The sequence below is a fragment of the Fukomys damarensis genome, unplaced genomic scaffold (assembly GCF_012274545.1).
Source record: "Fukomys damarensis isolate Sample0158 unplaced genomic scaffold, DMR_v1.0_HiC HiC_scaffold_23, whole genome shotgun sequence".
NCBI lineage: Eukaryota > Metazoa > Chordata > Mammalia > Rodentia > Bathyergidae > Fukomys > Fukomys damarensis.
Window position 1 is genome coordinate 59,512,160 of NW_022900935.1, and position 13,057 is coordinate 59,525,216.

Genomic DNA, 13,057 nt, shown 5'->3' on the forward strand with positions numbered 1-13,057 from the left:
GGTCTCTGAGTTAACATTCACAGCCCTTTCTAATTTTTATTTTTTAAGACAGGGTCTTGCTAGGTCACTAAGTTGCTCAGGCTGATTGCAAACTTGTGATCGTCCTGCCTCCCAGAGCGCTAGGACTACAGGCGTGTGCCCTGTTCTGTGGTGGATAATTTGCCCCAGGTGTCCCTGGGCCTCCCTTGTCCCTGGCTGCTCATCCCCACCTGTCCTGTCCCCACAGGCTGGTGTGTGACAGTTCAGTGCTGTTGTGCCTCAAGAAGAGGTTTCACCTGGGCCGAATCTACGTATGGGGGTGCTCCAGGGAGGGATGGTGGCTGCACTTCTCTCCCCTGGGGACATCGGGGCTGCCTCACTGGCGTTCCCCTTGCCCTCCATGTTCTCATGGGAGCTTCTGCTTTCTTCCCCCAGACATTTGGGGGACCCCTCCTGGTTGCTCTGAACCCCTACCAGCCCCTGCCTCTCTTCTCACCTGAGGTCTTGGCCAGCTACCAACCAGGGAAGGCCCCCAGCACCAGCCCGTAGGTGACTCTGCCCCCTGGACCCTGTGCTTACATCCCAGGTGGCCAGCACATCCTCCTACACCCGTGACTGTCCCCGAACACCCATCTCTCTCCTCCCCCAGACATATCTTTGCCATCGTGGCAGCAGCCCACAGCCTGTCTCAGAGCCCAGGCCAGGACCCCTGCATCCTCCTGGGGTAAGTCTGTTGTCCTCCTTGCTGAGTCCCCACCCTGAGGGTCTGCAGGCCAGACGCTCTGGGTGGCAGCTCTGGACTTTACCAGGGCCATGCTCCTGAGGTCCTCACACATCAACCTGTAGGGACATTTCTGTTTGGTCTCCATGCCTCAGGTCCATCTTTCCACATCTCTGGGGTGCTCCCCTAGGGCAGGTGTCTCTTCTGGGGGGCACATCCCCAGTGCCCAGCTCTGTGGGGCCGTCCCTTATGCCCTTCCTGGTGGCCTTCTCCCATCCTTGGCTCTTCCCTCCTGAAGGGGGCGCAGCGGCTCAGGGAAAACAGAAGCCACCAAGAAGATCTTGCAGTTCCTAAGCAGCCTGGAACAGGGGCAGACAGGGGAAAGAGGGTGCCAGGTGAGGCTGGGATGGAGGCTGTCTCCCTCCAGGGGGCAGCTGGCCACTTCCCAGGGGTCCAAGAGGGACCATTCTCCTTTAGGCCAGGAGGATGGTGACCTCCTGGGGCATTAGTCACAGGTGTGGTCAGCTCGGGGTGGGGCTCTTCTGATGGGACTGGGGAGGGGCGGGAGGGCGGCTCAGGCAGCAGGCATAGAGCCCTCAGTGGGTGGGGGCACCACTGTCATCCCAGGGACACTTGAGTGACTCTCGTCACACACAGCTGAGTGACCTGCTGCCCGTACTCAGTAGCTTTGGCCACGCGAAGACCATCCTCAATGCCAACGCCAGCCGTTTCGGCCAGGTCTTGTGTCTCCATCTGCAGCAGTGAGTGATGGGGTTCCAGTGGGCATGGTGGCACCTGGGAGACATTATCCTTCCTCGGAGCCCTGGGCTGCTGCTTTTGGCCCCAGGCCCTGGTGGGCCCATTCTGAGACAGGCCCGTTGGTGTATGTCCCGGGCACCCAAATCTGTCTCCTGTGTCTACAGTGGGGTCATGGTGGGAGCCTCTGTGTCACATTATCTGCTCGAGACTTCCAGAGTGGTGTTTCAGGTGAGGGCCACCTCCTGTCCACCCCATCACAGCCACCAGAGTGGGAAAGAAGGGGGCGTGGCTCCAGGCCCTGCTCCTCTAATCCAGTCCTGCTCCACCAGGCCCAGGCTGAGCGGAGCTTCCATGTTTTTTATGAGCTGCTTGCAGGGCTGGACCCCAGGGAAAGGGAGCAGCTCTCCCTTCAGGGACCAGAGGCCTACTACTACCTCAACCAGGTGCGGCACGCCCTCGCCCTCGAGTGCAGACAAGAGTCTCTGCCAGCGGCCCTCAGAGGAGCCGGATGGAGGGGCCGCAGGAGGGCCAGACCCTGCCCCTCAGCCCCATTGTACCCTACAGGGCCGGGCCTGCAGGCTGCAGAGCAAGGAGGACGCCCAGGACTTCTCAGGGCTGGTGATGGCCCTGCAGGTGCTGGGCTTCTGCCCAGAGGAGTTGGCCACAGTCTGGGCCTTGCTGGCTGCTGTCCTGCATCTGGGCAACATCTGTTTCTCTTCCTCCGAGGTGGGCTTCACCTGTGGGCAGGGCCACTGGGGATGGGGATGCAGCCGTTGTGGTTGTTTGCATGATCAGAGTAGTGACAGTGTCGCCAAGCCCTCGTGTATAGGAGACTGAAAAGCTCTGGGCCACCCTGGAAAGCAGATATCCCCACTGCGCAGATGCGAAGGTCGCCCTCGTGCTTCTTCCGGATGCCTCTTCCACTCAGCTGCCCTAAGAAGAGCACCTGGCATTAACTGAGCAGCTGTTATGTGTGTAGGACTGGAGGCATCACCTGACCCGTGTTTTCTAATTAGTTCTTGCGACAACTAGCCGTAAGGCAGTAGGGGCTCAGGAAGGGAAAGAGACTCTCAAATCTGCCTGGCTAGTAAGGACAGAAAGTCAGGGCTTGCACTCAAGGTCCTCAGACCCAGAGGCTGGCTCACGATGGGCCAGATTTCCCCACATGCTGTTATCCCTTTGGGTCATAGGGCAGCTGGCTCCCTGTCGCTGCCCTGGGGAGTACATCCACTCCACAAGCAGACCTCTCCCTGTCCCTTTCTCCATCCAGCGGGAGTCCCAGGAGGTGGCCACAGTGTCCAGCTGGGCAGAGATCCACACAGTGGCCCAGCTGCTGCGGGTGCCACCAGAGCACCTGGAGGGGGCTGTCACCAGGAGGGTCACGGTAAGCCCACGGGTCCTGGGGAGGTGGGGGCGATCCTACCACTGCGGCCTGGTGCCTGCCAGGCCTGACAGGCACCTCCCCTGGCCTCCAGGAGACGCCCTACGGCCGGGTCTCGAGATCCCTGCCCGTGGAAAGCGCCATCGATGCCAGGTGGCCCAGGGATGGGAGAGCGGGCCTGGCCGGTGCTGTGCTCTCCGTGGCTGACTCCCAGTGCCCACAGGGACACTCTGGCCAAGGCCCTGTACTCTCGGCTCTTCCACTGGCTTCTGAGGAGGGTCAATGCGCAGCTCGCACCCCCCGGGGAAGGAGGCAGCCAGGGCACCATCACTGTCGTGGACGCCTATGGCTTTGAGGTCAGCCCTCGGGGTGGGACCCAGGAGGGGGGAGCCTACTTCACTGTGTTGTGTTTCTGGGGGACCCCGGCTCTTCCTGAGCCACCTGCGTGTCAGGCTGTGTCCCTTCTCTGGCTCCTTCGGCAACTACTGGGCCGCTGAGGGCTAAGCGGCAGTGGGATGGGGTGTGAGGATGGAGGCACAGGCGGTGCTGGCCGGTAACCCTGGGGTTCTCGGTTCACTCACCTCCCGAGCGTGTGACTGAGAGGAGGATGTCCCCGCCACGAGCCCCTGTTCATTTCCAAGCAGGGCTTCTGCTGGCTTCTCTGGTCCCTCCTGGCTCCCCTCTGAGTGTCCTGCTAAAGAGCTGGGACCCTGGAAGCTCTGAGGCTCTGGACAGTTTGCACTCTGCAGCTCCGTAGCTCTGTGACGGGGCGAGTGAATTAACCTGGTTGAGGCCAGCATTCCTGTGTGTAAGGTCAGGGTCACAACCGGACAGTCCCTGAGAGCTGCCCCTCAGCAGGTGCTGCCCTGTCCTAACACCCACTCTGGAGAGTTCTGTCCTGCTTGGCCTTGCAGAGACCCTGGGAGGCCCCAGGCTGGGCCGCCAAAGCCTCGCCTCCCACTTGCGAAGAGGGAGGGAAGGGGGGAGTCGTCCAGACCTGCCCGAGTTCCCGTGGCCTCCACACCGCTTGCCAGAGGAATCCTCTCTTCAGACCGGGGGGGGCTGGAGGGGGAGGAGGTGGCCACCTTAGACCCTGAATGCGCAGTGTTCACTGCCCACATGTGTGTCTTCGGTGACCTTGGTCCTTGGTGTGCCCTTGGTGACCACTCCTTCCCTGACAGTGAGTGACTATGGTGTGTGTGCTCTTGTGCATGTGTGCGGTGTGCAGCTACATGCAGGGGGCACTGAGCTGGGCTTGTAGCTGAGTGCTGAGGCCGCAGAGGAAGGCGTACAACCCTCTGCGAAGAAACCAGAAAGGCTTCCTGGAGGCCACAGCCTGGGGGCACTGCTTCTGAGGATGTGGGGTTCTGGTAGTCAGCAAGCTAAGCAGTCAGTGGCACATGCCAGACCCCAGGGTGGCTGAGAGCAAGCCGTGAAGGCTCACAGCGGGACTGGAGCAGGGAACAGGGCTGTGGGCCGCCGGAGGGAGGCCTGACATGCAGCGGCCCTTGCCCTGTGCCAGGACCTGTGGACTTGACCCTGTGGGCTGCAGCCTCAGCCCTGGGCACTCCTCTTTGAGCCCTGAAGAGAAGGATGGGGCAGCCCCTGGGGAGATAGTGAAGGCTCAGGCCCTGTACACACCCTGCGCCCACCTCACTGCCTGCTGCCCCAGGCACTGCGGGTGAACAGCCTAGAACAGCTGTGCAACAACCTCGCCAGCGAGCGCCTGCAGCTCTTCTCCAGCCAGACCCTGCAGGCCCAGGAGGAGGTAGGGAGCAGAGCCTGGGAATTGCCCGGCAGAGGCTGCCTTGGTAGAGAACTGTGCAGTAAGAGCTCGGCCCTAAAGCCCCCTTTCCTCGGGGAGGCTCTGTCCTTCCTGCCAGTTTACTGTCTAAAGCTCACCCCTGCTCCAGCTCAGTGAGTACCTAGAGAACAGGAACTGTAAGTGGCTGAAGGCAGCCAGGTGTAGTAGTGCAGAGCTGTAATCCCAGCACTCTAGGAGGCCGAGACAAGAGGCTTGCAAGTTCAAGCCCAGCCTGGGCAACTTAGTGACTTAGTGAGACCCCATCTCAAAATAAAAAAATAAAAAGGAAGGGCCAGAGAATTAGCTCAGTGGTATCACCGCCTGCCTCGAAAGTGCAAGGTCCTGAGTTCAATCCCCATTACCACCCACAAAAAAATACACTGGGCATGGTGTCTCATGCCCGTAATCCTAGCACTCGGGAGGCTGAGGCAGGAGGATCACCATTTATTTGAGGCCAGCCTGGGGTATATAGTGAGTTCCAGGCCAACATGAACTACATAGCAAGACACTGTCTCAAAGTGGGTGGGGCGGCTCAGTGGTTCAGTCCCCAATACCAAAGGGAAACAAAAAATAAAGGCTAGATGTGGGCTATTCCAGGAGGAGTGTCGGCGAGAGCTGCTGCCCTGGGCGCCCATCCCTCAGCCTCCGTGCGAGTCCTGCCTGGACCTCCTGGTGGACCAGCCCCACAGCCTCCTGAGTATCCTGGATGCCCAGACGCGGCTATCTCAGGTGAGAGCAGGACAGTGGCCCCAGTGTGAGGAATAAGAAGTGGGGACCCAGAGCCACCAGGGTCCCAAACTGGGGGCAGAAGGCTGAGTGTGGGAGATCCCGCCCACAGCTGCTCAGCACAGCCTGGGAGGACACCAAGGGGAGCCCTGGCTCTGTCTCAACCCTGGGTGAGCTTAAGCAAGGTCCCTGGCCTTGGTGCTCAAGTTGGATGAGCAGGGCAGTGGGCCTGGCCAGGGTCCTCTCTGATGGTGACCAGGTGTCCCTCAGGCCTCCAAGTATAAGGCACAAACCTCAGGGCCACATGCGTCCATTCCGAAAGTACTATTTGCCTGCCTTCTGCTAGCTCCATGTAAATATTCCTCGTTAGGTGTTAGCCTTGTCCCACTTTATATCTTAGCACTCACGTCCACATGTGACTATGGTAGATTTATTCCTGCATTCTTTCCTCTGCACTGGACTGAGTTCTGGGAGGGGTGGGGCCTTGTATGAGGGTCCAGCTGTACCCCTAGCACACGTTCAGGGGTCCCTAAAGAAGGACAAATCTGTGTCCCTAGGACCGTGCTAAAGATAAAAAGCGATCATAGACCCAGTCTCTCCCTTCTTGAAGCCCACAGGTTAGCAGGAGAGAAATGCTAATTTTAAAAAATGCCTAGGCATGGTGGTGTGTGCCTCTAATGCCAGGATCAGGAGGCTGAGGCAAGAAGATTTCAAGTTTGAGACCACCCTGGGCTAAATAATGAGATTCCCTTTCAGAGAGAGAGAGAGGACACCAGGTACAGTGTTATATACCTATAATCCCAGCACTCTTGGGAGGCTGAGGTGGAAAGATTACACAGTCAAGCACAGCCTGGGGAATTTAGGGACTTAGCAAGACCCTGGCTCAAAATAAAATGTGAAAAATAAGCTAAGGATGTAGCTCAGTATGAAAGCCTTGGGTTCAGTCTCCAGTACTGGGGAAAAAAATCATTTATCAACACACATATTTGAAATCCCTTACTAGATATAACAAGGTATCAATTTGTAAATAATTATTTTCCCGGTTTTTATTAAAACTTGTCACAGGTGTCTTTGAGGTCCAGGGCTATGTTTGGAAACATCCAGAAGGGTTTCTGAGGGCTTGGCAACGCCATTGAGTGGATTACTTGAAGTGTAGCACCGTTTGGGTCAGAGGTGGTGCTGACCCTAGAATTATCACCCCAAGCCACCGTTGTCACTAAGTAGCATGAAGGCACGTGGTCCCCAGCCCTTTGCTGCAATGTGTTGCTCATTAGCTCTGTGGTAAAGCACTTGCCTAGCACGTGTGAGACTGTGGATTCCATGCCCAGCACCGCACCCCCCGGAGGGGAGAGACTCTTGAGAATCTTGTAACTGTGGGACCATACTTCCAGGGGGGTGACAGACACATCTGTCCTAAGGCCCCCTCCACCATTTCCTTTAAATGGCTCCATCTGGCCTCTTCCACAGCCACCAAATCTGGCTTTGACTGAGGTGACTCGTGGGCCTGAGACCACCGTGTCTTTCTCAGACGGTTCTTGACCGTTCAAAATGAAGTCATTGAGGAAGAGGGCATACATACCCTTTACAGGGACTCCCGTGCACAGTGACGCTTCCTCCTGGGAGAGAAGCTGGGGGAACGGGCTGTGTTGTGCTGGGTCCTGGACGGCACATACAAGGCCTGAGGTGGCTTGACTCGCCCTTATCAGGCCACCGACCACACCTTCCTCCAGAAGTGTCACTATCACCACGGCGATCACCCAAGCTATGCCAAGCCCCAGCTGCCCCTGCCTATCTTCACTGTGCGACATTATGCTGGAACTGTCACCTACCAGGTATGGGCCTCAAGGACAGACTCCAGGTGAATCAGTGCGGCAGTGTGACCTTGGTGTCCCCTCCCAAACTGAGTCACTGAGTGGATGAAGGGAGGCCCCTTTAAGGCTTGGCCACGCGTCCCCACCTAGACCAGAGTTCCCACCTTGACCCCAGGGAGATAAGAATTATGGGATGGGGGAGTCGAAGCCTTGGGACCCCCCAGATGTAAAGCAGAGCACAAGGCTGAGAAATCCTTCACGAGCAGCTGGGTCTGAGAACTCTGTTTACTTTGCCTTCTGGGTCTCTTTCCTCATCTGTAAAATGGGCACAGAAATCTATCCTACAGCATTGCCAGGAGCCCGAAATTGCAGTAAGACTGAGAGGCCTGGCACGTGCTCACTGAGGGACATCCCTTCCTCCTCTGAATTCCATGTCACCAGGACAGCTGCTGAGGGCAGGCGTCTGGTCCTCAAGGAGGGACAGTGTGACTAGGCCGAGTGACGCGAAGGAGGTGGCAGGCTCTGGTTATGTGAGAAAAAACAAAAACTACCCGGGACTAACCCAAACAAGAAATACTAGAAGTTTGAATGAAGGAAACTAGAACTGGGGTTGTAGGTCAGTGGGTTCTATCCCCAGCACTGAGAGAGAGGCAGGCACACACACACACACACACACAGACTTTCAGTGGAGACAGTATGGTCTCTTCTTGTGTAGTTATTCTAGAAAAATAATCAAGCTTCATCTGGAGAGTCACCAGTAAAATACTGAAGCAGAAGAAGAAGGAGGGACTTGCTGTACAGATAGGAAAATGTATTCTAAAGCCAGGGACTAGTGCAGATGGCCTTGATAAGCAGTGGACCAATTCCGGATGAAATAGAAAGTCCAGCAGCTGTCCCAACGTGTGTGAGAGAACCGGCTTCACCACAGGCGGTCTTAAGAGGGAGGCCTGTGCGAGAGGCAGCGCTCTCCCAAGACGCGGTCAGCCACCTCCACCTCAGCCTTGTCTCTGGCTCCCGCTCTGTCCATCTTGTCTGGCAGGTTCACAAGTTCTTAACCAGAAACCGAGACCGCCTTGACCCTGCTGTGGTGGAGATGCTTGCCCAGAGCCAGCTGCAGGTGCCCCTGGCCACCCTCCCCTTCTGTCTTCTCCCCGTAGACTCTTGCCCAAGGGACATCCCTGAGCCTCCAGTGCCCTGGGGTCCTGGCTCCCAGCTCTTGGGACAAGTGGACAGGCCCGGGGGCAGTGGCTGAGCCCCATCTTGCCTGCAGCTGGTGGGCAGCCTGTTCCAGAAAGCAGAGCCCCAGCTAGGCAAACCCACGCTGGCCTCCCGCTTCCTGCAGTCCCTGGGGGACCTTCTAGAGCAGCTGGGCCGGTGAGAACAGTGACCCCAACTAGTGACCCCAGGAGCTGGATGGGGTGGGAGGCTGGTCTGTGCCCAGTGAACCCCCTTTACTCTGCAGGAGTCACATTTATTTCATCCAGTGCCTCAACCCCAACCCTGGAAAGGTGAGCACCCCCACCCCACCCCAGGTCCCCAGCCTCCCCCACTGCCCTGCCCTCCCCAGTTCCTCCCCTCACACCTTGGCCCATGACTGCTCCTTTATCCACTGTCTCTCTGGCCATAGATCCCAGGCCTCTTTGACGTGGGACATGTGGCAGAGCAGCTGCGCCAGGCTGGCATCCTGGAAGCCATTGGCATCCGCAGTGCCCACTTCCCCATGCGTGTCCCCTTCCGGGCCTTCCTGGCCAGGTAGGGTCCTTGGGTGGGGCAGCCAAGGGCCCAGTGCCTCTAGGCAGGACATACGGGAGGGCTCCTTCCTGGTGGAGAGGGACCCGTCCCATTTCCCAGACTCTGGGCCTGGTTCCAGGCCTCCTCCTCCGACCCTTCCTCTCTTTCCTTTTTCAGCTGTCACCTCCTTTCATTACTTACCTTCCCCTCCTCCACCCAGCAAGACTGTGCAGTGCTAAAGCCCAGTTAGAGAAAGCGGGGACACTGCCTGCCCGGGGGACTCCCAGGGTGGTGAGGGGTGAGCTGGCGACTTGGAGATGGCGGGCGGCGTAACGGAGCACAGCAGTGGGAGTAGGGACAATGAGCAGGAGGCGCTCTGTGTGGGGACCTTGGAAACTCCTGGGAGAGCTGGTGGCTTGTTTTGTCGTTTGCCTACTTGGCTTCCCCCTGGCCAGCAGCCTGTCAGAACCCCAGGCTCTGGCGGCCCTGTTCGTCATGACGGCCTTGGTAGTGGGGACAGCCTGGCCATGGGTCATGGGGACACCTGAGCCGGAAGCAGGCAGCAGGTGTGTGTGCCGTGTCCTTGAGCCAGCCAGTTTCCGAGAAGACCAGGCCAGGTGGGTTCTGTCCCTGCCCTCTGGACATGCACCCGCTGCAGCAGTTGCCACCTTCCAGGAACCCTGAGCCCCGAGGCTGAGTAGGGGGAGCTTGGGGTGCTGTTTCCCTCTAGCACTGACCAGGTCTGTTTAATGGTCCTCCGATGAGCCACCTCTGCTGCCCTGCGCCCCTTCCCCTGCCTGCCTCCCTTCCAGCGCACCGGAGACCCACCGTATGGGGGTGTGTGCGGCACCCGGGACAGATAGAAGATGCGGGACCACCCCCATCGCTCCTACCATCCAGCCTCATGGACCCCTTCGCGCAGTCTTCCCGCCCATCTCCTCCCCCAAGCAGAGGTCCCACCTCGCCAGTGCGGGGCTGTAACAGGGCTCCCAAACTGTGGAATGACCACAGAAATGGATAGCTAGAGAGGGGCTCGGGTGTCGGTCAAGCTTGAAGGGAGCCCTTGCTGTTGTGACCTCAGCTGTGTGTCCTTGGGACAGGTTCCGGGCTCTGGGGACAGAAGGACAAGGCAGCTCCTCTGACCAGGACAGGTGTGGAGCTATCCTCAGCTGTGTGCTGGGGGCTGAGTCTCCGCTGTGTCACCTTGGAGCCACCCAGGTGGGTTCCAGGGTCTGTGTGTGCGGTCAAGCATGGGTGTAAGGGAGCAGCACCTTCGGGCCTGAGTAGGGACCAACTCTGGGTCGGGTGATCCTGCAAGTGGTGGCACAGTGGAGCAGTGCTGGGCACCAGGCTGGACAGTCCAGGGTACACGGTTTGGCAGGAAGGGAGGAGGCTGAGGCTGAGGAAGAGCAGGCACGCCCTGGCCCCCGCCCCTGGCCCACCTGCAGCCCCGTCTCCGCCCACAGGTCCTGTTGCAGGAGCAGGGCTGGCGGCAGCTGCAGCAACTCTGGGCCCAGCGGCGCTCTCAGGCCTTGCTCACCCTGCGTCGTGGCCTCCGTGCCTGCATCTCCCGCCAGCGCCTCCGCTGCCTGTCCAGGCTGCAGGCCCGAGTGCGTGGACTCCAAGCCAGGTGGGCAGGTGGAGCTGAGTGAGGGCTGAGGAGGGTGGGATGAGGCCATGGGCTCCTGCTCCGGGTGATGGAGCAGAGTTTAGGAGCCAACAACTCTCAAGACAAGTCTCCCTGTTCCAGTTCTGTTGCATCAACTCTGGCCTCTCCTTGATACACTGCAAACCCTCCCCATGCAGCCTGCGCTTGAAAATCCCCAGACATGAGACGCTCACTGTCTGATGCTGATGCATCTGCCGTCCTCACACCTCCATTCTCTTTTCTAACCTTTTCTTCATCCTGAAGCAAGAATGATCATTTAACCGGTATGGTGACACACACCTGTAGTCCCAGCACTCAGGAGGCAAAGGCAGGAGGATCGCTGCAAGTTCGAGGCCAGCCTGAACTACAGGAGTGAGATCCTGTCTTGAAAAACAAAACAAAACAACCAAAGACAAAAACAAACAAACAAAAAAAGAATGGTCATTTAAAAGAATGAATCATGTCCTGCCTACCTCTCCAGTCTGGATTTAGGCCAGACTTTTACACTCCAGACCCGTGGACTTCTTAGTCTTATAATGTGACCCTTCCTGATGAACTCCTGGCCACTGCACTGACCCCTTCGGACCCTTCCCAGCCCGCCTTCACTCAGCCATGCAGCCGCTGCCCTGGCAGATGCTGGTGGTGCAGGGATGAAGTCAGCAGGGATGATATATCCCAGGCTGGTGGGGGAGTCACATTCAGACAGCAGACCAGCACTGATCAGGATCACCGCCAAGGTAACACAGGGCTGAGAACCAAGTAAAGACTGGGACCCTTGGAGAGGGGCAACCGTCACCACTATCTGGGTCCAAAACTTTCCACCACGTAAACAGAAATTCATAGCAATAAATCATAACTCCCTATCCTCCACCCCAGGCCCTGGCAACTTGCAATCTACTTTCTGTGTGTGTGCATTTGCCTTTTCTAGATATTTCTTGGAAGCCAACTCACACCATATTTCCTATTATGTCTGGCTTATTTTATGTAACCATGGTTTTTGTCTTGTTTTGCTTTGGTTTTGTGGTACTAGGGATCAAATTTAGGGTCTTCACACTGAACTACACACCAGCCCTTTTTTATTTTTTATTTTGAGACGGGGTCTTGTTAAATTGCTCAATTGCCCCAGCTGGGTTCAAACTTGTGATCCTCCTGCCTCAGTCTCCCAGAGTGCTGGGATCACAGGTATGCACCACTGCACCCAGTTTAGCATAATGTTTTCAGATTTCATCTGTGTCAGAGCAGATATCAGGACTTCATTTCTTTTTATGGCTGAGTAATCTTCCCTTGATGGATTAACTACACATTATTTATATCTGTTTATCTATCAATGGATATTTGAATTGTTTCCACTATCTACGAATAATGCTGCCATGAATGTCTGTACAAGTATCTTCCAGTCTTTGCTTCCAAATTGTCATTTGTCCTATGTTGAACTTCTTGAGGAGCTGCCCAACTGTCCTCCACATCACTTTCTACTCCTACCGGCCATCTACCAGGGTCCCAGCTTCTCTGTGTCCTTGGTGATAACTTGTTACCTTCTGTCTTTTTAGTTATCGCCACCCTTGGGAGTATGAAGGAGGACCTCATGGTTTTGCTTTGCATTTTTCTGGTGCCCAGGGATGCTGCATATATTTTCATGTGCTTCTTAGCCATTAGCATATATTCTAAGAGAAAACATCTCAGGTCCTCTGGTTTTTTAATTAGGTTGTCTCTTTTTTGTTGAGCTGTAGGAAACTCTTTATATTTTCTAGCTATCAAGCCACTATCAAATATGTGCTCTGTAAATATTTCCTATTCTGTGGGTTGTCTTGTGTGTGAGTGTGCGTGAGGGTGTGTATGTGTGTGTGTGCGTGTGCGTGCGGTTCTAGGGGTGGAATCTATGACCTCACAAATGCTAGGCAAGTATTGTGCCACCGAGCCACACCCCCAGCCTTTTTCTTTTTTTTTTTTTTTTTTTTTTTTTTTTTGTACCAGGGATTGAACTCCAGTCCTTGTGCTTGCAAGGCAGGTGGCAGAACCACTGAGCTATATCCCCGGCCCACCCAGTTCTATATTTAAATGTTTATCCTGCACGGGCCTCCTTTTGAGGAGTCTGGTCTCCTAGGTGGGAAACTTTCAGAGCTGTTTTCTTTACACATTCCCTCTTCCAAGATCTTTTATTAGATTTTCAACGAGATTACTTTTTAATTTTGTAAATGCTGCTCTGCCAACAGACAGGCAAAATCATTTATCCAAAGCCACCGCACCTAATTGGGAGGGGACTGATTTGAGCCCAGTAGTGTGGTCCAACAATCAGGCCTTAATCCCTTATGTCAAACAGCCTCTCAATGTACCTGTTCTTCTTTCACGGTGTCCTGTTCTTTTCCTGTTGCTTCTGTTGAACGTGTATGGCCTTCACTAATCAGAGTCAGGCCGGGGATTTAGCTCAGCGGTTCAGTGGCCTGCCTTGCAAGCGCAGGGACCTGAGTTCAATCCCCGCTACCAAAAAAAAAAAAAA

General features: G+C 56.3%; 1 protein-coding gene across 1 annotated transcript in view; it reads left to right on the forward strand.

The window, feature by feature from the left end:
- Myo15b (myosin XVB) overlaps positions 1-13,057 on the forward strand; it is a gene marked incomplete at its 5' end in the record, with an annotated part of 29,945 nt that overhangs the window by 523 nt on the left and 16,365 nt on the right. Inside the window, 20 exons of the mRNA XM_033767423.1 lie at positions 227-290; positions 415-524; positions 629-703; positions 999-1,095; positions 1,328-1,461; positions 1,624-1,687; positions 1,789-1,902; positions 2,024-2,185; positions 2,730-2,843; positions 2,935-2,993; positions 3,064-3,196; positions 4,513-4,608; positions 5,242-5,373; positions 7,077-7,202; positions 8,221-8,298; positions 8,452-8,555; positions 8,644-8,689; positions 8,809-8,933; positions 10,013-10,130; positions 10,379-10,542. Of these exons, the coding sequence (XP_033623314.1) occupies positions 227-290; positions 415-524; positions 629-703; positions 999-1,095; positions 1,328-1,461; positions 1,624-1,687; positions 1,789-1,902; positions 2,024-2,185; positions 2,730-2,843; positions 2,935-2,993; positions 3,064-3,196; positions 4,513-4,608; positions 5,242-5,373; positions 7,077-7,202; positions 8,221-8,298; positions 8,452-8,555; positions 8,644-8,689; positions 8,809-8,933; positions 10,013-10,130; positions 10,379-10,542 (2,115 nt within the window). The remainder of the gene's footprint in view (positions 1-226; positions 291-414; positions 525-628; positions 704-998; positions 1,096-1,327; positions 1,462-1,623; positions 1,688-1,788; positions 1,903-2,023; positions 2,186-2,729; positions 2,844-2,934; positions 2,994-3,063; positions 3,197-4,512; positions 4,609-5,241; positions 5,374-7,076; positions 7,203-8,220; positions 8,299-8,451; positions 8,556-8,643; positions 8,690-8,808; positions 8,934-10,012; positions 10,131-10,378; positions 10,543-13,057) is intronic.